The sequence below is a fragment of the Artemia sp. Qi Xiang Cuo genome, chromosome 19, assembly GCF_049724085.1.
Source record: "Artemia sp. Qi Xiang Cuo chromosome 19, ASM4972408v1, whole genome shotgun sequence".
Lineage (NCBI taxonomy): Eukaryota > Metazoa > Arthropoda > Branchiopoda > Anostraca > Artemiidae > Artemia > Artemia sp. Qi Xiang Cuo.
In genome coordinates, this window is record NC_142812.1 from 20,570,930 (window position 1) to 20,596,966 (window position 26,037).

At 34.2% G+C, this 26,037-nt stretch overlaps 1 protein-coding gene and 1 long non-coding RNA gene across 3 annotated transcripts in view; one reads left to right on the forward strand and one right to left on the reverse strand.

The window, feature by feature from the left end:
* The window catches only part of ACC (acetyl-CoA carboxylase), a 290,230-nt gene that overhangs the window by 105,030 nt on the left and 159,163 nt on the right, over nucleotides 1-26,037 (reverse strand). For both annotated transcript variants that reach the window (XM_089105579.1, XM_089105578.1), the window contains exons 18-21: nucleotides 23,866-24,035; nucleotides 18,179-18,417; nucleotides 4,632-4,835; nucleotides 1,412-1,530 (exon numbers count right to left, since the gene is read on the reverse strand). In XM_089105579.1, the coding sequence (XP_088961705.1) occupies nucleotides 1,412-1,530; nucleotides 4,632-4,835; nucleotides 18,179-18,417; nucleotides 23,866-24,035 (732 nt within the window). The remainder of the gene's footprint in view (nucleotides 1-1,411; nucleotides 1,531-4,631; nucleotides 4,836-18,178; nucleotides 18,418-23,865; nucleotides 24,036-26,037) is intronic.
* On the forward strand, nucleotides 8,451-15,151 carry LOC148940594 (uncharacterized). Its single transcript, XR_016143341.1, has 2 exons — nucleotides 8,451-8,494; nucleotides 12,958-15,151. It is a non-coding gene; the product is annotated as an uncharacterized LOC148940594 (long non-coding RNA).

Below are 26,037 nucleotides of genomic sequence, written 5' to 3' on the forward strand. Positions count from 1 at the left end.
GAATCACTACGTGTCTCGACAAACATTGTAAAGTCGTCTTAAATGTAAAAATAATTTTTTGCAAAGTTGTGTATTTTTTAAATTAAGTTTTAGAATAATTTATTTATTGTCTGTTTTTTTTTAAGATAGGATTCTAAGAAACAAAACATCAAAAATAAAATATCCTCCCGCAAGGCTCTATGGCTTGGAAGGCAGAGAGAGGAAAAAAAAATACTAAGTTGTGATCCATGACATATCCGGAGGAAGGATTAAAAGTCTTATTTTCATTTGGTGTTTAGCCAAAATTATAAGGTGTACTTTGCTCACAAAAAGACGATAGGGAGTTTAAAATAGCGTTATTTGGTGTAAACAGAATTCCAAGGTTTCGGCTAACGTTATTACTAAACGTTATGAGAATACTTTGCAAATTAAGGACTAAAGATAACAGTTTAGCCTCCACAAAATTTCCTCACCAACATTAAAAATCAAGCAAAATTGTGAAATTTTTTTAAATTTTTAAGATTTTCAAGGTTTCACATTTCTAGCAGATACGATGTCAAGGGTTGAGACTGGTGCCAAGTTACTAAGCAGGATTACTTCAAATAAAAACCAGCCTACCTTTAACTATAACTAACACTAGAGAATTGGTACAAAAAAACTACCTTTTGTTTGATTTTTTGTTTTATGTAAATTAAACTACCTTTGTTTTATCGTCTTTTTTTAATTTGTTTTATTATTAATTATAGTATTTTATGCATATATAATACATACATGAAAAACATCCCGCTCTCAATTATTATTTAAAATTATTTGATTTATGTAGATAGGCAATGTCTACAATGAAAGCCATGAAACGGTCGCCAGGTGTCTGTTGATCCAGAATTGGAAATTCCGGCTAGTCACTGGGGGAATCTTGGGCTCAACTTTTCCGCCAGCAGCGATTTTTTCCTTTAATTTCTTTCCTTTAATTTACTAACGATGACTAAGTTACACGTGATGAAGCAAGTTTATATGTAAAGATGTAAAAAGTATACGAGTCAGGTCGAAGGCTTTTTTTCGCAGTAAATAAAAGTATAAAAAGAACTGGATTAGGAGAGCCATGGTAAAGACATGGATCAACTGTAGCTTTGAAACTTGAGTCCTTTCAAAGGTCCAGAAAAATTATCGAGATGTTTTCCAAGGGAATTAACTAAGGGCAATTTTAGGTTCTAACTGGAATGACCGGATATCAAATAATAGGCTATACAACACATTTCTTTTCTCTAGGTAGTGTCACGATTTATTTAAACTAAAAACTACATTTATTTAAATTTTTTTAGAGAATGGACTTTTTTTAGAGCTTTAAAGAGAAGAAAGTAAGCATCAGAGACTATCATATAATTTAAAAATCTTATAATATAACAATAAAAAAGGCTAATTTGGTTTTTCTTACCTATTAGGGTGAGAAGACGGCAATAAAAACTCAAATTGCACAACACACCGATTATTGCTCAGATCTGTGTGAAGTAATCTGGTAAGTTCATAAGATGTATACGATCGTCGCACGTAAACCTGCAAAAAGATTTAAAAAACAGGTTAGAATTTATGTTAAGAGATTAACTCGACTAGTCGAAAAACAAAACCAGAGCCCTTGTTTAGTAAGCAAGAATCCGCAGGGTTAGAGTAATATCCCCTAAAAATTGGCAAAGTGACACGTTCAGCCAATGGAAATCCGCTGATTTTGTATGGAAGGGCATGGGCGTACGGAAGGGGGGGGGGGGCAGAGGGGCAGCTAGATATGGTTGAAAAAGCAGTTGAAAAAAGGTAGATGGTTGAAAAAGCTGGTAATAAACAACTAGAATGACAGAATAAATGTCAAACAAAAAGCAATTATCCATAATGTCTTGGAAAGATTTAGCTCTAATCCAAGAAGATGTATTAATTCTAATACTGAAGTTTATCATTGATTCATGATTTTTGGTGTATACTTATTAATAAATATTTCATAGGTATGATAGAACTTGCTGGCAATGTAAGGTTTTGTGAACTGCCAATATAACTTCAGCCCCCCCCAACGTTCATCAAAGAATCGGCTGCCCCCCCCCCTAGAGAAGAAGTTATTTACGCCCATGTGGAAGGGTTCAATCAGATTACTAAGCATCCTTGAGTCCCTTCACCCAAACAGAAAAAGAAGATTAGTTTAAAGTGCCAATGGCAGTTAAAATTAAATCGAATTGTCTGAATTGATAAGGTGGAAATTGATATGTATTTCCCAAAGAATTAGGAAAAAGAACGAATTCAATTTTTAGTGAAAAAGACCACAATATGCAGCAATGCAGTTTAGGTAGTACCTGGCACCAAATTTAAAAAACAAAACGTGGACGAAAAAAATCAGGAAAAAAAAGCTAAAAATACATGGCAGCAAACACCTTAAGAAGAAATAGCTTTCTTTTAAAAGTATAAATTTCCTTAGAAATCAATAGATTGTAAACGTTTGAGCTTTTGCGACGGAGGCTGTGTCGGAGACAGTTTTGCTTATTTATTTCAAGGGCTCAATGTGGCAACACTGACGAAAATGTGGTACAGCCCTAAAATTTCAAAGTTTTGAAAAAACCAAAGTAAAATATTAGATAATAACAGGTTTCAGGTTTTTTCACGTTTCTTTCTTTCATTTCGAAACTCCTTAGCATCCAAAGGTAATGAGTCCAGGGTTAGGAACGGCACTCTGGTTGTTATGACATAAAAATAATAATAATAATAACGGCAAAAGTTCTAAGCCATTCTAGGCTAAAAATCTAGCCATTAGTTTATAGAGCCAGTCTGTCATTCTATCACTGGAAGGGCCAGAGACAGTTTTAAATGATGTTAGTCGGTTTAGTTGTCTCTCTTTTCTCTAGTTTTGAACGTCATGTTGGAGCTAAAAGCAGTGAAATACTAAGTATTTCCTCCACGAGCACATGCAAATATTATTGCCATTGTGTTTATCAATTCTATATTTATATGTTATTTGTCAAGTATTTAGCGGTTTGTATTCAATTATTTTTAATAATACTGAGGAAATGCTTGAAGGAAGACGGTGGAGCGCAATACTAGTTTCAGGGCCATGTAGGGCATGTGAGATCACAAGTCCCTCGAACATTTAAAATATACAATCGGAGATTCCTTTTCTTATTTATGAAAAATAAATCGAATGTGAGTAACTATAAATACAGGATTTAGTATAAGAATGGTTATGGTCTGGTAATAAAGCAAGCCAGAGCGAAGTCCTTTCTGAAATACTTACGGTAAAATAGCTTATACTTAACACAGAAGAAATCATGCTTTAAATGAACAGACATTTATACAGATGAAGAGATAAAATTTACAATAAAACTAACATCTTACGATGAAGTCAACATGAAACGAAGAGAAAATATCTAAATAAAAGCATGCTAATTCCTTCCCCTTCAAGTATCCTTAAATGTAAGCGCAATCCTATACTTGAACATATTCTTTTAATAAACAGTTTAGTTTCTTTGAATATGTTTTTTGTGTAACATATAAAAGGAGAAAAAAAGCTACAGAACACGCGTCGAGGAATTATTTTTTCGATATCAGTATATTCTTGAGAGTCAATCAAATTTTTCTAGTCTAAAGTGGCAGTAACTATCATCAGCGTTTTCAGCTTTTAAATTTATTCTTTCAAAAACATAGAAAATGAAGTGAATCGAAAAAATATTTTTAAAAGAGACTTTTTTGCTGATGTAAAGAGCCAAGTTCAAACTTAGAACGAGAGGGAAGACAAAGCACACAGAGAGGGCTTTCTGTGCACCAAACGCTGGCGTGGCCTAGCGTTTTGCGTGGCTTAGTAATACATTACTAAAAAATAAAGTAGTTACTTAAACAAAACAACCACGATTTACGGCTTTAATAAACATGAATGGATTCATTCTGAGAATAGCTTATGACTTCACTATGTGAAAACCTCTTTCGTCAGGATGGATTTCATGAATCCATCCTGAAAATATCTTATGACTTCTAAACCTCTTTCGTCCACATGTTTTTTGTTTACGGCTTTAATACACAGGAATGAATCCGTTCTTAGCACAACTCTTAACTTCACTATGGGAAAACCTCTTCCGTTCAGATGCGGTGTCCTACCATCTGAATTAAGTAGTCAGGAACGGCGAAAATTATCCCTTTTAAAGTGTCACATTGACGTCTCTGGTGGCTATCTTAGTTGCCCAAACCTAAGTGGCCTGCCCACCCATACGAAAGAAAATTTACTACATAAGGATGACTCCACAGTTACCTAGTTTCTAATAGAAGGTTCAATGTCAAATTAAACCAATTCAAAAAATTAAATACATAAAAACAATGAAACCCTGATTATTGCTCATGACTTTTAAAAAAATATTTAATACAGCTTTTGGTTTTGTTTTTATTTAATGAAAGTTCAGACTATTATTCAGAGACGTTTTTTGTGACAAAATCGAAGCACATCACCTTCATTTCAAGCCCTCAAAGCTTTGAAACTTCTCAATGACCCAAGCACAAAAATTAAAAAAGATATAGAGCTGAAATAGGAGCAGAAGTACATAAGAACTTTAAATACATTAGAATGGAAAGTGATAAATCGTTAGGGCAGCAACCAACAAAATGAAAGAGAGAAATTGTGTATATAAAAATTGAACCTCTAAAGCAGCCATTCTGACAGCACGATTGGTGTGATAGAAGAACTCTTGAAGCACATCAAAAATTGAAGTTTCTGACATAATAAGTTTCTGGAGGTTTTCCGGATGAAAATCATGTCCATATATGTCGATGGCTGATAAGAAAATCGATTCCATTTGATTATGTCTCAAATCATAGGCGGGTTGATGAGCAGCAATCAAAATCTAAGAAAAAAAAAGGTTCACAATTTTCAAACAATAAAGAAAATAGATACCTAAATATGATAGAAACACAAACAGGATGAAAATCATGCCCATATACGTTGATGACTGACAACGAAATCGATTCCATTTTATTATGGCTCTTAATCATGTGCTGGCTCAAAGAGTAAGGGTAACTTATAAGAGTGCATCTGGCGCTACTTTCCACCAAAATGCCATCGAATGCCATCTAGCGTTTGGCGACACTTGGTATTTTTTCAAGTGTAATAATAAGAATAATCAATTTAGTTCACTGTAGTTGGTAAAATTGGGATAGTAACAAGTGTCTGATCACAGTTCCTGAAAAAAAAACGATCTTAAAGCTTGAAAAAAGGCCAAATGTTGCCCAAAGCTAGATGGCACTGATATTTTTTTGTCGACACTAGTGCCAGTTTCCACAATCATAAATTACCCATACTCTTTGGGATTGCTAATAAGCAGCAAATAAAATCTAAGAAGAAAAAGTGTTCATTGTTCTGAGTGAAAATTAATCAAGTAAAGAAAACTGTCCCAGCCAAATAAAATTTGTTACCCCTGATTTTATTTATTTGTACTTTTAGTTAATTCATTGGAAAATATATTACTTAAATGACCGGTAAATGTCCGTGACACCCAATCAGTCGCTGATCTGGAAACAATTACTTTTACAAGTAAGTTGGTTTTCGGGTGCTTACAAGAGAAAATACCTTTATTTTTCATACCGGAGGCCTAAAGGCAGGAGAATATATCTGATTAAAAATATTGCATATAGTCAGTAAGTTTCATTAAAAAATAACAATTTTTTACGTGGTTTGGGAGACAAACTCAGTCTTGTCTCATAACCAGGGAATCGAGTTCAAACATTCCAGATTGTTGGGGGTATAAGAGGGGGAGTTGAGGGCACTTGGAATTTTATGTTTAGGGACTTTGCCGAATATTTTAGATTCCCTTGTTTAATTGTTCAGAGTAGAAAAAAAAGATGAAGGAAATCATGTAAGGTAAGCTGTGTCGATAAAATAAAATTGCTTACTCCTGCTTTGATTTACCTATGACATACAGCTAATTCATCGGAAAATATCATTTTGTAAGCCAAAACTTATCATAAAATTAACTAAGCCATTTACACGCTAAGCGAATTAGCTCCATTTTTATATATTTTGAAATTTCAACGTACAGTCACATAATCGAGACACTGAACTTAAATCTTTTGCAGATCAGACCAAATTTCAGATCAAATTAATTCATTTAACATAAAAATTCAAACGAATTTACAGCAGCCATCTACAAAAACCCGAAGGTTTGTTTACGATGGCTCCAAATACAAAAAAAAATTCTCTTAAATTCAGCACTAACCCCACAAAGAAAAAAAAAACATGACCATAAAATATATTTAACATTTTAATACAAGACTAAGTGAGTAATTCGACAATAAAATATATTTCAAAATACGTTCAATGCTCAAACTGATAAACAATCACAAAAAGAGGATGTGAGACCTTTCCCCCTCCAGGTCATCAGTACCATGCTAACACCCGTACCTCTGCCAGGCCCGTATTCCCCCACATTGCACGATGATTCAAAGCTCAAACTGATAAACCACAACAACAACAAAAAAGTTGAGACCTCCCCCATCTCCAGGCGATTGACACCATGCAAACAGCCGAGCGTTTGCCAGGCCTGTTTTCCCAAGTCTCAAGTTTATGATTCTTTTCTAATTTCTCACGACTTTATTTCTCATGAAACAGCACTATTAAGACAAATTAAGAAACTTTCATCAGGCTTTATTTCCAAGCAATTTCATTTATAACAAGCTAAATACTGGTATTGTCTAATCAATTGGATGTGAAACTTGGGTAGACTTAGGTACGAACATTGGGAATAAACTTGGGTTAATTTGAAGACGGGGGCGTAATTTGCTATGGGGCAGGGAGGGGGCAACTGCCCCTCACAGACCTCGCTTTGCCCCTCCCCCAGACCGAGTTTGCCCCCTTCCCCAGCTGAAACTTAGTTTCTTCAAAAATCTTGTCAAAACGAACATAAGCCTGCATAATTAAAGCATCTACACCAACGGGCCAATTTTCTTTAATATATCTTTACCTTTATGGTACTAAATGGCTCATTTTTCAGTTTTCACTGTCATTTTCACTCGATTTGGGAAAATTAGCCGCAACTTTGCTCCCCCCCCCCCAGGATTTTGACAAAATCACTCTTCTGCTTTGGAACAATCCTGTAAGTAATCCCTCCAATGATATTCTCAATGAATTGGTGGTTCTAGGAAATTGTCATGAATAAGGTAGCTTGGATAAACGAAATTGGTTGTAGGTTATTACCTAGGATGCCTGAGTTTCATAAAACGTGATTTTCGCTTAAGTGATCAAAGTTTTGCTGTTTTAAAGAAGTCACCATGCCCATTTCCCCTACCGCAAAAATGTGTTACTCCCCTTTCCTCACATTTTCTAGAAACACTGGGTACATTCCGGCCTATGAAAAACCAAAGTAAGAAAAAAAGTGCATTACTTGGCTTGATAGGTCAAGTAGCAAAATTGTTTTACTGGGGTACCCTAATCTATTGTTAGAAAAACTGTACCATAAGTTTCTACAGAGAAAAGAATCATTATTTCAATAACAGCCGTATAACAACACAAAGTGCAAACAACGAAAGTATTCAAAAAATTTGGTATTTTCTCACGCTTAAACATATTAATTGGATAAAGGGCAAGGGAAATTCATCCCTCGATTAAAAAAACACATTTATGTAAGCACTTTCATTAAAAAGGCCTCTTTTTATTGTTATTTTCATTGTAAAATTGAAAAAATTGCCTCCCCCCCCCCAGATTATGAAAAAATAACTTCGTCCCCTCCAAATTTCCGCAAATTGACGGCACTAGATACAAATATGTAAATTTTCCAGTGTTTGTCCTCCCCCCCAAATTTCACAAAAAGAGGGGTCTTGGCAGGGATCACAAAGGAGTGGTCCCTATCCTCCATGAACAAATAGGATATCATTGGTAAGATATTATTATCTAATCTCCTGTTTTTGTTTTCTTTATATATATATATATATATATATATATATATATATATATATATATATATATATATATATATATATATATATATATATATATATATATATATATATATATATATATATATATATATATATATATATATATATATATATATATTTTATATATATATATATATATATATATATATATATATATATATATATATATATATATATATATATATATATATATATATATATATTTAAAAAAAGACGAACCAGCCCAAAAAAGGCTAGTCAAGTTTCCGATAAAAATAAGAACAAAAAAAGTATTTTTTAGGCACTGTGAAAAAAAAAGTTTTTCTGAGTTTAAAGTATTTGCATATAAACATCCTTTTCTGGGAGGACAACAACAATACCCACATTGGCTAAAATAGACCTGATTGAATGGGATTTAATTCGAATAATTGCTCCAATTTCCCTAAATTGTATAGCATATTGGTGTCTCAGTGACACGAACAGATGGTGATGACGCTTTGGGCTACCGTTAAGTTACAACAAATAGTTTTGTTCAGTATATTAGTGGACCACCATGAAGCTATATTTACTTTTCTTCAAATTGCTGACTTCTACTGTAAGTGATCTACCCATCTATCTTTCTATTTTTCTTATCACACTTCCTTACCAAGAGTGATTATAAATACAAGATTTAGCAATAAAATAATTAAAAAAAGGTACTTATGTGTTATAGCAACCCCTCCAAAGAAGTGAATTTAGGTTAATCATAATGAAATATACCAAAATATGATGAAAATATAATACTTTATTAACAAAATTATGGAAATACAACAGAGAATTATGGAAAGCAGGAGGCCCAGAACCACATGCATAACTCCTAAGTTTATGTGTATTACTTTTTTTGGCTTATTGCTCCGTCTTTTCCTTTTTTGTATGACGGGTTTTCCAATAAGTAATAATAATAATAATTATATTAAATACTTAACCTAACCACCTCTATATATTAAATATTTAATTAAAATATACCTGCATAATTACCGTTTATCTTGCTGAGGCTAAGCTGATTGTCTCCGAGTGGACAACGGTTTCATTACAGATCAAGAACATGGTGTGGTCGCTATAACACGTAAGTACGAAAAAAAGTAACTTTGAAGACGTAGACTTCCGAAGTCAAATGGTTGAAGTTGATTTCCTTTAATTTCGTTTTTATCCGATTAACTTATTTACGTCTTGCTTTTAAAGACGCCAAACCATGGCAAAAACAAATTCTGATACGCGAGTCTCCGAAATAAGCACATTACTTATTTCGGGCTATGCAACCAAATGAGACATTTGAAAAAGCTGGTGATACCAGTTGACCCAATGTTTTCAGAACAGTCGTAAATCATCTGCTGAGCAACCATTGAATTGCTCCTTTAAGGCCATGCGGTACCTTATAATTTTTTAGTTTGTGCGGCCAGACTATTTAGAATTGATTAGGTTGTCCTGCCCTAACTCGGGTAAGCATCCGAATAAACGACAAAAACTAAAGGCCAGCAATTACTCTCCCGTAAATCTTGGGAAAATCATATAAATTCTTCCGATTTATGCTGGAAATAGAGATATTCAATTTCAATAAAACTTACATAATCAGAAATGTATACATTTTTTTTTTTCGATTAAAGAAGTAGAATTTTCCTTTTAAAGTTCAGGAAGAGACAGTCCCTAAAAATGTACCAGCACACCTTTCTAAGAAAACACTAAAAATGGCTAAAATTAAATTTTATTGGAGTAGTTTGGCAGCTTTGGCTGTTCCTTGTGGTGCAACCAGCTTTGATTGACAAGCTTGCCGACAACAGGGGCGCCAAATTTTATTGTCTTTTCAATAAAATTTCAAAGTCAAACCCCAGATTCCCAATAGCTCTCTATAGTAGCTAGTCCCCTAGAAGAATACACTAATGGGTCCTTTGTGACGGTCAGCCGACGCTGAAGCTCGTTTAATCAGAAACTAGATTCTGATTTCAGTTCTCTGTTTAAGTCGCATATCTTCTACTAAACTACTGAGTACGATTATTGAAAAGTCAGGCATCTATATCTGAGAAGATAGGAGGGGCATCCTATCTTTTCGAACACGCCAGCCCTTTTCAAAAGTCCAGCACCCCTCACATATCTAGAACGCTTTTAACTTGTTACTTGAACTCTTTAGATATTTATGTCTTCTTCTTCTTCTTGATGTTATGATGGGTCGACTCACCAAACTGAGTCGAGGCTTAGGCCACTCTTTTCCTCTCGGGAATGAATTGCCAGACTACTTAACGCAATTTATATTTCTTTGCTAAAACTCAACTGTTAAGCATATTTTCAATTTGTTCTTCATTGTCTTGTCAATTAACTTGTAATATCATTTACCATTACCACTTAGCTAATTACCTTATTACCTATTTAGCGTTTATGAAAGTTAGTGATTTATATTTAGCATTTGAAACAGCTAATTACCAGTTAGTTTTCAATATCCAACTGAAAAATTATTTTTACTTTCTTAATTATTCATGCATGTCTGAGCAGAAAACTGCCATATTTGCGACTTCCAGCGATCAACGGCACTGTCTAAAAATTTTTTCTTAGCTTTCTTTGATTTTATCATCAGAATGCTTAAATCACTCCTAAATATACATTCTCATTAAAAAAAAACCGTAAATTTAATGTTATGAAAGGTCATTTTTTCTTACACTGAAAACAAAATCTATTTCATAAATAATACTAGTGATATCTATAAATTGTTACAATAATATCCATATAAATCCTTTAATGATAATATCTGAAGGGAACACATTTCTTTTTACCAGAAAATTTCTGATTAAAAACACATGACAACAAAGTTTAATCTTCAACAGAGCCAAAAATCTCCAAAGGGGATGGGTCAGGACTAAGATAACCTATATTTTACCCCAATTAAGAGGAAATTATTCTGTTTTTTCCTTCTTATTAAAAAGATAAAGAAAATCATCTCACCCTAACCTAGAAAGACTGGACCCGTGCACACCTCTGCACAGAACTAGACGTCAAGGTTTCAAGCCCCTTGAAGTGTTTCAGTAATCGTCGCCCATGGGTCACAGAACAACACAACCAACAACACCAATGAGATTAAATCCTCTTTCAAAGGTCCAACTACTATTTTCTACTAAATTTAATTGAGATTCCATAAGCATTTCATAACGACAACATTGCAACCCCGGATGACAAGATTGCACTCCTTCCTAACAGGTTCAATTAAGCACGGGCAGCAGACACCACAGCCGTAACTGTTTACCTTGACCAGGTTTTCAATAATTTCCACCAGCAGCACAATAAATAGACTCATAGAAAGAGATTGTGATGCTCCCATCCCACTCCGACACAATCCTTGGATAAGGTGCAGACTTCAAAAAGATTGAAATATAAGCCCAACTTTTGCTTCCCACCAAGATTTGGTGGGTATTCGACGTCGCCTTTTTGCAAATGTATTTATAAAAAGAAGTCCCCCCGCCCCCAATCGGCGAGAAATGGTACAAGTAACCCCGAAAGTTATAACTAGGATATTTTTTTTCTTCCGTCCAAATTTGTTTGCAATCTACTAGCCATGGCCTGATGTTAAAAAACTTCTCAATTTGATGGACGCCCCTCCCCATTCCTTGCAGGAAGAGATTGGCACCCTTGCCGTAATTTACGTCCTACAGAAGCCATGCTAATGCCTACTAATGCTTAGTTCACTCACTCTTATTACTCTTCCTATAAAGGGGTTCAATTTTTTTTCATAAAATTGCTAGGTATTTCCTCTTTTACAAAAACCTCAAACATCAAATCTCCAGTGTCTAACCTCTAAGTCAGTGACCACCAAAGTTAAAAACTCATTTGTAACGCTATAAGAACATTGGGCCTTAATTTTTTAATTTTTAAGCACTGTCTCTAAATCCTCCTCGCAAAATAAATCTTCCTTCATTTCGAAATGGCTGAACTTTGTTTTATTCTTTACGATATCATTTCCTTCAACTTTATCACGATTTAATTCCATTTTCAAAATTTTTTTCCCACCTCTCCGTAACACTTTCCTTGGCACCAATTGAGGACGTAACCCTATCTTCAACTGGGACAATTACAGATTTACTACTTCCTCTCAGTTTCTTAGCATGCAAATAAAACATCTTCCCACTATCCCGTCTGGATTCATCTGCCAGATTTTTATTAAGATCATGATTGGCCTCTATTTCACACCTCCTTAATTTATACTTTAATGTTTTCTCTACTCCACTTAGTGTCCTCTTATTCTAGTAAGATCTATTACCCCGAAACTTTTTGTACAAATCCCTTCTCTCATCGACCAAGCTTAAAGCGTTTTCGCTAATATTACTAGCTTATCTTCTAACTTTTATCCTTAGGACATCTTCCGCTATTCAGAAAATTATTTCCTAAATTTATTCCATCCATCTTCTACGTTGTCAAATTCTAAACTCTCCGTTTTCGTATCCAGCTGCTCTTAGAATTTTCCTCTAAAAGTCTCACCCAGAGAAATATAATTAATTTTCTTGTAATCCATTGTATTTTCTTCTAGAAATAAGAACCTTTTTAGGGGCTCTGTTGCCATTAGGTACCATTAAAGACCAGATCACTCTAGTTTAGCAAAACAGATTAATCACTTAGCAAAGCTGAAAATTATGGTTATATAGTTAAATTATGGTATATATCTAGTTTTTTTTTTCTTAAATTATATATTGCTTGGACTGAGAAATATTTTTTGGAACTGTGCTTCATTAATACGAAATTGCACTAGGATTGAAATAGCACAGTACAAACAGTAGGACGAATAAAATGTTTTAACAAATTGAGGTTAAAGATAAAAATCTAATTTTTTGTTACTATCTCAATTTGCCTATAGGTAGTAATATTATATCATGTTTCACAATAAAGAGCCTTTTCATGGGAAAAGAAATACCATGTCACATAAACAGGGATCTTGATGGTTTTGCATACAACTGAAGACCCTTAAAGGAAACTCCCCCTCCTTCTTTTTACAAATAAATCTTCTGGATTCTTGAATTTAGTCAATTCTTATTTTTATTTTAGGTATCATTACCTGCTCACTCTAGTGTACCTCCACCAATAAATGCAACCAGTTGCTGCAACAGAACAAGGGAAATGCAAAGTTGCTTAGAGGCAGACTGCATCATACCAACTATAGAAAATTTCCAAACTGATTGTTGTTTCCCCAATTATAAGTCAAGCTTCAACTTCCCTCCATGCACCAGGATCAAGTGCAAACGGGATGTGAGAGGAAGGGCTTACATCAGCGATTTTAGTGACTTGTTATCTCTGTTGTTACAAGGACTGTACTACTACGCACGAGGGAATTATAACTATAAACGCACTAAAACGTTTTTCAATAAGGCTTTGGAGGTATACAGCACTTTCCGAAGAATTTCTATCTAATTTTCTTTTAGAATCAAGCACCTAAATATAAATTATTTTATTAATTTATTGCTTGATTTTTTTAATATTTTACTAGTTCTACTTCTATAAATGTACAAATAAGTAAAACTGCATGCAATCTCTAAGTTTATTTTTGACAAGATTTTCAGATACTCTAGGTAGAATATGACTCCTGTGTCTCGCATTTTCATCCCTGCCGTTAAATATGTATCTTAGTATACTATAATACAATCTTAGTATAATAATAACCTTAATATAATATGTATCTTAATATAAAATCTATATTTTATTAGCAACAGTCAAGAACACTAATTTTTCACAACATACTGCATCAACAGCGACTGATTTCTTTGTTTTTCAGAGATACATCACATGTTCAGATATTACTTTCAAGTAAGAAAAACAAATTGTCTGTCCGAATTTAGATCTATTTAGACCATTATTGTATGGTTTATTATTATATTTGACTAGAATCGCATTTGCATTAATACTACTTAATGATGTTTTAGGTAAAATTGTCTTACACGATAAACGTGACTACCTCAAAAAAGTGAATGCCCGAGCTACGGTATTCTGCGTCAAGAGGAATTTGCAGTGAGGATGGCATTGTCCAGAGGTAATTTCTTGGGAGGGAAAGAGTTTACCTAAGAGGAACTTTCCATTACAAATTTCCGTAAGTTGGGGGGGGTGCTTTCAATGAGGAGGAGGTGGATTTCACTACCAAAAGTCAAGAACATTTGTTCTCTACGGCATTCTTCACCAACAGAGACTGATCTCTTTGTTCTCTAGAGATACATAAAATGTTCAAACATCACTTCCAAGTAAAATATTCTAGCTTTGTCTGTCCGAATTCAAATCCAGTTAAACCATTATTTTATGGTTTATTATTACGTTCTACAAGAATCGCATTTGAATTTATACTAATCAATGATATTTTGGACAAGATGGTCATAGATGAATGTGACTACCTCAAAAAAGGGTCCAACAGGTTTCCTTTTAAGAGCATCTTCTTCCCAGTTTGTTTTTTAAACAAATATCGAAGCAAGATAAAAAGTCGTGTCTGAACGAGATACAGTAGGATAACAAATGTAGAGATAAGCGTAATAACGCAGAGATAATAAGCTTGACCTCATGTTTGATTTCAAATTATTTAAGCAGCCAGAGAGGATATTACTAGACAAATCTAACAGTCGCAACGCATGAATATTAGCAATCTATCTGGCAAACAAATCAACACTTTTCTTCATCTTCTTGTTTGGATTACTTATGCGATGAAATTGATGTTATTCAGAAACGAACAGTACCTCGTAGAGTCCAACAGTCTCTCCAATTAGAGCGTATTCTTGCCAGTTTATTTCTTAAACAAATATAAAAGCAAGCTACAAAGTTGAGTACGCTGTGGAAGTTGAGTACGCTTGTTGTTTGGATTGCGTATGCGACGAAATTGAAGTTATTCAGAAAAAGCAGCAGCGATCATAACCAGAAGTAAAGCAATAGATTATTTCCAAACAGTGGAAAATTTGATGCTTGGATCATTACGAGATAGGCATTACCACTTAATAATGTCCTTTGAGAAATCATTGCTTGCCTCGCCTCAGCACCACCACATCTTACCACCAGATGCAATAGTGAGTACCCACACTACGTCAAAGCTGAAATGAGACCCCGTGAAATTTAAGATAAATCGCTATTGAGCCTCATTTGTCCCTTGTGGAAGTGCTTAAGAATTCTTAGTGATTTATTATATTAATATTTTTTTACTTTTTGTAAGTACTATATAAATTAGCCTTGTGCTAAAGTGTATGTCAAAATAAACCTAAGTTTAAATATGGAGACACTTTTGCATAATCTAAATAAAATTTTGGGAGAATCAACAGTTACTGGACAGCTACTGAAGTCCTACAATAAGTCTATAACTTGTCAAAAAGTATCCACTTCCTGAAGATAGTGCAGATTACATCAAAACTACTTTTGATGTAAAAAAGGCAGTTGATAGTAATTCTACAGGAATTAGAGCATTGTAATATAGGCTTGAAAATTGGCTCTAACATAGCAGCATCTAATTTGAAAAAAAGAGAAAATATAATTTGTACCATCAATATTCTGAAACACTACATTAAATGAATAGTACAGATATTTGAATATTGAACCTATTTCTTATGATGCAAATCTAGTTTTATGTAGATGGGGACACTGTGACAACATTATATAGCGATAGTGGTGCGACACTATGTACGGGATAGTAGCGGTGAATTGTCTCCAAAAGTCTATCTACAAGGTCATATGCGAATCGCAAAACTAACACTTTAATGTAAAATTAACAGCCTTTTAAATTGTGAAGTTTTGGAGGTTTCAATTCACAAACAGTAATTTTGGGATACTCCACTTATCTCCACTAGTAAATCTGCCGAAAGACTAAGGATATTCCTCGTCGTTGCTGTACATTTAAATCCGAATAGATTGAGTATAGCTCTAATGACACATTTTTACTTTAAGGTTGCTTTTATATTCATTCAATGCCATAATTTTTTTTTATGCGAATTTGCGAATTTGCCAGAATTTGCAAGCGAATTTGCCAGAAAACATCACTATCTAGAGATTGTACTTTAGCTATTGATGAAAACACGCGAGAAAATCATACTAGTACTTCTAATAACTCACTAAATAATTTCTGAGACCACATTGGCTAATCATGATAAGAGATAAAATCGCGAAGAAAGGAAGAAAACGAGGACAATTAACAGCCAGTGAAAAAATATGCAAATATTTCGGTCAAGACCTCCGCTTGACCGTCCTCAGTGCAGAATAAAACTGATAAAAATATAAAAAAAAAACCTTAAAATAAAAACACAAAACTAAAATTGGACGACCCTTTCTCAGTAACGGTGAAAGGGTAACTGAATAAAAAACACAAGTCTAAATGGCATTTCACAATTTTATTTTACATAAAGCACTCTTAAAGGCCAATCGCTTTCCAGTTAGATTATTATCAGAGATTCTATTTGATTGCACAATGTAATTTTGTGGATGTATGTAAAAACAATCAGAATTAATAATTTCATCATAAATGGGACTTAGAAAAGTTTCTCCAGTATCTCTATTGAGAGCTACCTTTTGGTGAATGTGCTTTTTTATTTCAACTGCCTCCCTGAAAACTTGCGTGAGACCCAAGCCGCCTGAGGACAACAGAGCTACGCATGCTTCTCCTCCATCTCAATTTATTCAAAGATTCCTCTTTACACTCTCCCAGGAAGTTCCCATTTCCTTTAAATCCTTCCTTATGACGTCCTCCCCTCATTCAGGGACGACCTGTTTTTCATTTTGCCCTAAATGGTATTCAGAAAATTCCCAACATCAAATCATCACTTTTCATATCAAACATTAGGGCTAAAAAGATTTTTTTGCTAAAAAATTGTACAAAGAAAAAAGTAAATTTTTGGCAACTATGGCTGAACCAAAGCAAAGGAGAACATGGTCACAAAAGTAGAAAAAAAACATATAAGACACCAGAGCGTAGGCGCCTACACATAATCCAGAACAAGAGAAAGAGATGCCGTTTTAAAATTAATAAGTACTCATGTCAGCATTCTTCGCTTTACGTTTTCTAATTTTTTTTCAAAATTGAACAAATAAACTTTCAAATGGGGATAAATCCATTTATTTAGACAGTGAAAAAACATGTCAACAAGTCCAGACAGTTCGATCACATATACAACGACCATCTTCAATGCATGTACTGAAACAATAAACGTGAAATTAGCATATGTATATGCAACAAATTAAATTGCGTTTTGGCTCATTCGCAAAATTATAATCTTCCTGGGTATTCACTGGATTATTTTCAGAGAGAGTTCATTGACAAAGTTCATTCAAAGTTCTTGATGTAAATTTCTTCTTTAATCTTGCCCAAATGGATTTAATCTGTATAAATAAATGGATTTATCCCCATTTGAAAGTTTATTTGTTCGTCTTAGAACGGCAGTGTGGTCTAAGAAAACAACACCTAATTTAAAGGTGTTACGTCGAAAATTCTCAAAATTGTTTTTCTAAATTCAATACAAGAAACTGAACACATATATACAAGAAGGAAACACCGTTAGTTTGAACAAAATTTTTCCGTGACCATTTTTAAAGGTTGATAGAACGTTGTCTCTAATCCCAAAAACTGAACAAAATACAAGAACTGGAAACACGCTTATCGCATCAATATTATTTTTTAAAACCATTTCTACAGGGTAGTGAGGGAGCTTTGTTTCCTATTCTAGAAACTAAAAAAATATAACGACTAGAAATAAGACATACCATGAACACTGATTTTCCAAAATCAGTGTTAGAGGCTGTGAGAACATTTTCTTCAGCCCCAAAAAAGAACAAATAGAAAAAATTGAAATACCATTAAACCGTGAATAACCTTCATATAATCGCTTTTACAGGCCAAGAGAACTTTACATTCGGGGAACTGAACTTACCATTGATTATACTCCAAAAAATGAAATATTTTTGCAGTCAATATTATGGTAAAGAATCGAACTATAAATAGTGAACGTGTTGTATAGAACTAAATATCCAAGAAATATCTAAGATAAGTTGTTTTCGGGTAGTCACAATATGAAACAGATTTGTTACAAATTGCCATAAAATGTTGAAATAAAATGTCATTTGTAGGCAGTCACAAGATACCGTAGATTTGTCAAAAATTGTCATGAAATGTTGACATAGACATGTCAAGATGTCATAAATTGTTTGACGGCAGTGACAAAATCTCTTAGGTTTACATAAAAATGTCAAGATGTCATAAAATGCTTGCTGGCTGTCACAAGATATAAAGTAGCAATCGAAGTAAAGTCTTGTTACTTACCTGACGTGCTCTAAGAGCCACTCTGGCATTCTCAGTCCTATTCAATCCGGTTAAATCGGAGAAAATGGCTGCCAATTCATCGGTAAGTCCTGGCTCATGGCTCCAAAGGTGATCAATCAACTGGATTACTAATATATTTTTCTTGGCAACTTGCGAATGAGAGAAAATCGTGCCAACCACGTTAACAATATTGTCTTTGTACTTCTCTCTCAGTGTTGATACACACTTATCATAGTGACCTTTATAATAAAAAGTATATAATTGAAAGATACAAGTATCTGTATATATATATATATATATATATATATATATATATATATATATATATATATATATATATATATATATATATATATATATATATATATATATATATATATATATATATATATATATATATATATATATATATATATATATATATATATATATGTGTGTGTGTATAAATCGACTTGTATTGCTCATACAAGTATATACTATCACATACAGGCAGGTCATAAGATACATGCAGAAATATACATACACATCTCTATAAATATAACATATATATATATATATATATATATATATATATATATATATATATATATATATATATATATATATATATATATATATATATATATATATATATATATATATATATATATATATATATATATATATATATATATATATATATATATATATATATATATATATATATATATATATATATATATATATATATATATATATATACTTATCTCTGAAAATAAAAATTAAAATTATAGTAACATTTTGAACTGATGAGCTTTCAGCAATTAATATCATTATACATCAAATATTCAGTTTAATTTATCAGCTCTTTTAAAGTTGTTAGACGAAAATAGTTTCCCTACAAACAAGTGATTGGATACTGCCTCCTTTCCTAACTGTAAATAAAAACCAAAAGCCTACTGCGTCATTGGCGCTCAACTGAAAACAGATAATATTACAAATACTTTCTTTTCCAGTTCCTAAAACAATGAAAATCAAAATATAATTTACAGCGAAATAGACTCTGGATCTGATGGATCTTACAACAGTTAATATAATAATTTATCATTTGTTCCATTTGATATTGTTTATACTTTCAAGTATTGTTCAACACTTATATAAATTGCAGCGCAGTATCAATGAAGCAGTGGGTTTTAGACTTTTTCAGTGAGAGAAGGAGGTCATACCCAAACTCTTGTTTGTGGTGATTTTTGTTTGTGTCAAGCTTAATTTGCATATTCAATTTAAGTTTCACTCGTTTTAAGATTTATTTATTAATTTGCATTAATATATATTTTGTTCTTGTTTTCATTGATTGTTTATTTGATTTCTGTTTGTTTTAAGTTTAATGTGTTCTTAAATAGCAAAATATTTTTTTCGTTTTAAGCTTGATTTTCATATTCAATCGAAGCATTACTCGCTTTAAGATCTATTTATTCATTTACTTCATTAAAGGTTGTATATTTTTGCTATGATTGTTTATTTAATTTCTGTTCGTTTTGGGTTTCATTTATTCTTTAATAGTAACTTCTGGTCGTTTTGAGTTTGAATTTTAAAAGATATTTGTATCTGCTGAGCTTAAGTTTAAAATGGCCTTTACTTTTCTTTGAAAAACCTATTTTTTCGGAGTTTTTTTTTTAAATTAATTTTTGTTCGTTTTTTATTGCAAAAAATTTCAATTATTTAAAAATTCCTGATTTAAAAATAAATCTTAAAAAAAAAAAAATCAAATATTCATCAAAGTAACAAAAGTGATATCAAAGTAACAGTATCAAATTGATAAAATGCGTTTGTGTCAACCTCGGGGTTTTTATTATCTGATGTTTGAACTATTTTTAACAAAATTGCTATCTCAAAATTTTTATCAAACGGGTTAGACGAAAAAGGGCGAGGGGGGACTAGATTATGTTTTGGTATGTTTTGACTCTTTAAAAGGCAAATATAACTTTCTATTTTCAATTAAATGAGCCCTCTCTGAAGTTTATACGAGTATCTCTTCTATAAAAACCATATAAATCTCCAGAGTATAATTTACAACGCCTGTCCCTCGGCCCTGGGAGGTTGTGTCGACCCTGGAGTTTCAATATCTGATGGTTGAACAGTTTTTAACAAAATGGTCACTTGAAATTTTTATCTGATGGGTTTATCCATCCGATACGCTCAAAGGCGTGGAGGGCGGGAGGGGCTAGTTGCCCTCCGATCATTTTCACTCTGAGAAAATGAACTACAACTTTTAATTTCCATTCAAATGAACCCTCTCTGAAGTTTATACGAGTATACCTTCCACCAGACCCATATATGCCCCCAGAGTCATACTTACAACGCCTGCCCTGGCCTTGGGGGGGGGGGTTGTCGACACAGGAGTTTTCTTATCTGACCTTTGAACTATTTTTAACGAAATGACTATACGTAAAGCAGTTTTGTTATATGATCTTTGAACTATTTTTAACAAAATGGTTACCTCAAATTTTTTTATCAGATAGCCTATATTTTCGGGAAAAAGGCTTGGGGGGCCAGTTGCCCTCTTATCACTTTTGACTCTTAAAAAGGGCTAGATTTCAATATCCAATCAAATGACCCTTCTCTAAAGTTTATACGAGCATCCCTTTCATACGAACAATATATGCCCCAAGGCATACCTTACAACGCCTGTCCCCGGGCCCTGGGGGGGTTGTGACAACACCTGAGTTTTTGTTATCTGACTTTTGAGAAATTTTTAACTTAATGCCTATCTCAAAATTTTTTTTAGTTGCATTTGGGAAAAAGGGGCGTGGGTGGTTAGTTGCCCTCCAAATTATTTTAACTCGGCAGATATTAACTAGAACTTTGAATTTCCAACCAAAAGAGCCATCTCTGTATTTTTTACCAGCGCTCCTTCAATAAAAACCATATATTCCCCCAGGGCATAACTTAAAACACCTGCCTTCGGGTCTTGGGGGCTGTGTTGACCCCTTAGTTTTCGTTATATGGTCTTTGAACTATTTTAAAAAAAGGATATCCCAAAGGTCGAATCGGATGGGATTTAGAAAATAAGGGCATGAAGGGGGGGGGGCAAGGTGCCCACCAATCTCTTTTTACTTTTAAAAAGTGAACTAGAACTGTAAAGTTCCAATCAGATGATCCTTCTTTTAACTTAATACGAGCACCCCTTCCATAAGACCCATATTTGGCCCCAGGGTATAACTTATAACAGCTGCCCTCCGGGCCTGGTGGGCTGTGTCAATACTGGAATTTTTTTAATATAATCTTTGAACTACTTTTGACAAAATAGCTATCGTAAAACTTTATTGGATGCATTTGGGAAAATAAGGTTTAGGGGCGGGGGGGGGGGTGAAGCTGGTTACCCTCCAAATCTTTTGACGCTTAAAATATGAACTAAAACTTTCAATTTCCAATCAAATGAGCCCTCTCTGAAGTTTATACGACGATGTTGTCTATAGAAAACTTTATATGCCGCCAGGGCATAACTTGCAACACTTGCCCCGAGGGCTGTGGGGAAGTTGTCATCCTCAAAAACCTAATTTCCAGAACTTAAAACTACGTTTGACAAAATGGCTGTCTCAAAATTTTGATTGGATGTGTTTGGGGAAAAATTGGGCGTGAGAGGGGGTTAGTTGCCCTCAAATCACTTTCGACTATTAAAAAGGGAATAGCCCTTTGAATTTCCAATCGAATGAGCCTTTTTTGAAGTTTCCATGACACCTACGTCTATAAAAATCATATATCCCCCTAGGGTTTAACTTAAAACCCTTGCCTTGATGGTCGTGGTGAAGTGTCCTTCTCAAAAACATATTTTCTATGTGAAAATCAACTATGCTGAACAAAATGGCTATCTCAAAATTTTGATTGGATGTGCTTGAGGGAATGATGGGCATGAGGGGGGGGGGGGTTAGTTGCCCTCCAATCACTTTCAACTATTAAAAAGGGCACTATCCCTATGAATTTCCAATCGAATGAGCCTTTTTTGAAGATTCTACGGCATCGCCTTCTATAAGTATGTTATATGCCCCAAGGGCATAACTCAAAACAGCTCCCTAGAAGGTTGTGGGGGAGTCTCATCCCCCAAAATACATTTTATATCTTGGAATAAACTACGCAGAACAAAATGGCTATCTCAAAATTTTGATCAGATCTGTTTGGGGGAATGATGGGCGTGGGGGGGGGGGGCTTGTTGCCCTCCAATCATTTTCGACTATCAAAAAGGGCACTAGAACTCTCGATTTCCAATCGAATAAGCCCCCTTTGAAGTTTCTACGACGACCCCTTCCGTATGAAATGCCTCTGGGGAAAAAAAAAATAATAAATAAATAAATAATAAAACACTGGAGCCGTATGGCCTTTACTATAGGCAACGCTACAGCGTTGCCTCTGATCTACAAAAGGTAAAGGATACGGCACTAGACCATTAAAGTCAAAACTGGCGGTGCTGATCTCAGTCTCAAGGCTCTTCAGCCAGGAAGTGCAATGGGGGGATGGGGGCCAGCCATCCTGCGCTTTTGCACGCTCTTCTTCCTTACATTCCCCAGATTTCTCCAGGTACCTATTTAGAGCTGGGTCAACTCTGGCTGAGCTTACAAAGTCACACCACTGACCCCTGTCCCAAACCAAATAACTGGCCACACCAGGAATCAAACCCTCGCCCTTCGGATAAAGAATTCCAAACATAATCCTTATATAGATCATTGTAAGTCTACAACGAATGTATTCACACATTCATCTGTTTTAAATTATATGTTGTCACCTGACCTGCTTTTGTTTTTTTTTTTGTCACGGTCCTCGTTGGCTTTTGCACAAGAAATTATTATTATTTGAGTTTCATTTATTGAGTTTTCACGTCTCCGTAACATATAAAAATTAAAGATCCATTCTTACTGTAAGAGGGAGTTGATACTAGGATTAAGGTTAGTTTAAGCAATGAGAAAATCACACTATTTCACACTATAAACAGATATAGTCGTTGATTTGTTTCCCTTAGGATAACATATATAAGTAGTAATGAGTCTATCGTCCGTACTAAGCATCAAAAAGATGGGATGGTGAGGGGTGTACGGAGTTGCTGACTAAAATTTACCCTAAGATCTACTACTGTTGTAAGCAGAAGGCGCAGATTACTGGATTCACCCGTTGTCTGGCAATACTGGGGACTCCTTGTGGATTGTTTACTTGCCCAGGACACCTGTGAATTATTTCTTCCCTTCATTACTTCCCATATTTGTATAGATTCAAAGATACTTGTAACATCACAGTGCATATACGAAAAGATTACCTTAGCAAAGAGAATAACAAATCAGCCTTGGCTTAAATGAACAGAAAAAACAATTATACTAAGTGTAAAAAAAAGACGAAGTTTATATTGGAATGAGTAAAAATAAGACATATTGGTCCAAATCAAACTTTTTTTTTAAAGTATCACCCCCTCCCTTCCGCACCCAAAAAATATCTGGAGGCAACTTACAAAAACTGAACACAAATTTCTATGCTTTATATTTTATGTCCTAAGAAAGATAATAATTACATATTTTGTGTCCTAAGAAAGGTTATTTTTGTGCCAAGTCTTTTTTCCCATTATTTTATTCCATAAGTGCGTTATTTCTATGAGAAAAATCCCTGGAATAAAATCAATTTGTAAAGACAGGATTAACTTGTATAAAACAGACGAAAAACCATACCTGTTTGAAACTGACTTTCAACATTGAGGTATTGTCTGAGCAATTCACTAACTACTGACTTGAGACGACCACGAATACCATTGCGATATCGTTGGACCAATTGCACAATCCCCTGAGTGGTAAGGAAGAAAACATCACGGTCACTCCGCTTCTGCAAGGTTGCTGCATGTCTTAGAAAAAAAACACAAATAATGAAATTTAGATAGGCACAGTGGTGTAGATTGGGGGCAAAGAGGGGCGGCTGTCCCCGTACGGAGTGTGAGGTTTTTCTGCCGCTACGTTGAGTAAAAAGTAGTAATTTACCTTTTCGATTTTGACTAGAATTGGAATAATATCACTGTTTCTGGTGTTTAGCCCAGAAAGATTTCTGGTTTCTGGTGTAAAAAAGCACCCACGTATGAGCAACACTAACTTCATCTATCGTCTTTCTGTAGCTATATTTTTATAAGCCAAGTTTAAAAAAAAACACATTCCAGAACGATAAGAAAAAAAAGGTAAAAATTGCAGTATGAAACTCTATATTCCAAACCAGCACGGCAGATCTCGGTTTCAGAGCTCTGGGAGCCAAGAAGTGCAATAGGGGGGGGGGGGAGCAGAACAATAATATCATCATTGGTATTATTCTACGTATGGTGTTGTGGTAGGAGACCAAAAGACCGTTTTTTCAAAGCATGGGCATGATTCTCTGATTAAGGTGTTTGTGCATTTGAATATTTTTGATAACAAATAATAATATATGTCAAAGTGTATGGAAAATTTATAAGAGTGGAAACTGGCGCTGGTGGCAAAAAGAAATCAATAAGGCCATCTAGCTTTTCGCGTTCCTTGGCATTTTTTTCAAGCTTCAAAATTGCGATTTTTTCAGGAACTGAAATCAGACACAACACTGCACAAATTTTTACCAAATGAGATAATTACACTAATTTTGCCTTATTATTATAATGAAAAATAACCAAGAAACGAAAAAACACTAGATGGCCTTGGTGATTTTTTTTTTTTTTGACAATAGCGTCAGAATCTAATCATGCAGATTCAAAGATTGAAGATCCAAAGCTGGAGGTTGACGATTCACAGAAGCTTTTAATTATGAATATCCAAAGGTTGAGGTTGGAGATTCAATGAAGCTTTTAATTTTGAATCTCCTAATTCTAAAACGGGTTTCCAATCTGGAATTTTTTTCATATAGAAAACCCAAAAGCAACGATCGTTTAGAAAACCCAATTGCATTTCTTCAAACACCCCCCCCCCCCCCTATCTGTGAAAACAGGCATGGTTGTTTATTCGGTGGATATTTTTAAAAACCTGTTCAGATATTCAGATAGTCTCAAATCTTTATCCTGTAACAGTAATTGACAAGTTATAAAATGGTAAACAAGTTATATTTGTAACAGTAACAGTAATTGACAAGTAATTGACCTGTAACAGTAATTGACAAGTTATAAAATGGTAAACAAGTTATATTTGTAACAGTAACAGTAATTGACAAGTAATTGACCTGTAACAGTAATTGACAAGTTATAAAATGGTAAACCAGTTATGTGACAAGTTATATTGACCTGATAAAATGGTAAGTGACGAAAATGAATTGCAACAAGCGGTATTTCAATATGGGGACAGTCTTGCTACTGAGTATTCTATGGAAACATCCTTCCCCTTGTCCCTCTCCCCTTTTCACTGTACCCATGTTATTATGGTAGGAGAACCGAAGGCCAATTTTTAGAGCTACTCACGTATTTAGAAGAAGTCCTTATCCAATCACACCCTATGGTCTGTATGGCCTATTGATTGATGATGTTTGTTACTGACAACCATTAGAAACACTCTTTGAAAAAAGAATGTTTTTTATTGGTTGTCAGTGACAAAAACCCATTCCAATAAGCTATATTTAAAGTACGGCCTTACTGATTTTTTGGGGACAGGCCCTCATCCTGTAGCCTCACTAATCTCAGTTTCATGACCCTTCATTCGGGGGTTGGGGACCAGTCATACTGTGCTTTCGCATGCCCTTCCTTTTTACCTCCCCAGATTTCTCCAGGTACCCATTTAAAGCTGAGTCGACTCTGGCTGAGATTACTGGGTTACATCATTGATTCCCGTTGAAACCGAATAACCAGCGACATCAGGACCCAACCCCCATTCCTCAAGGACAAGGACATTCCTCAAGGACAAGGA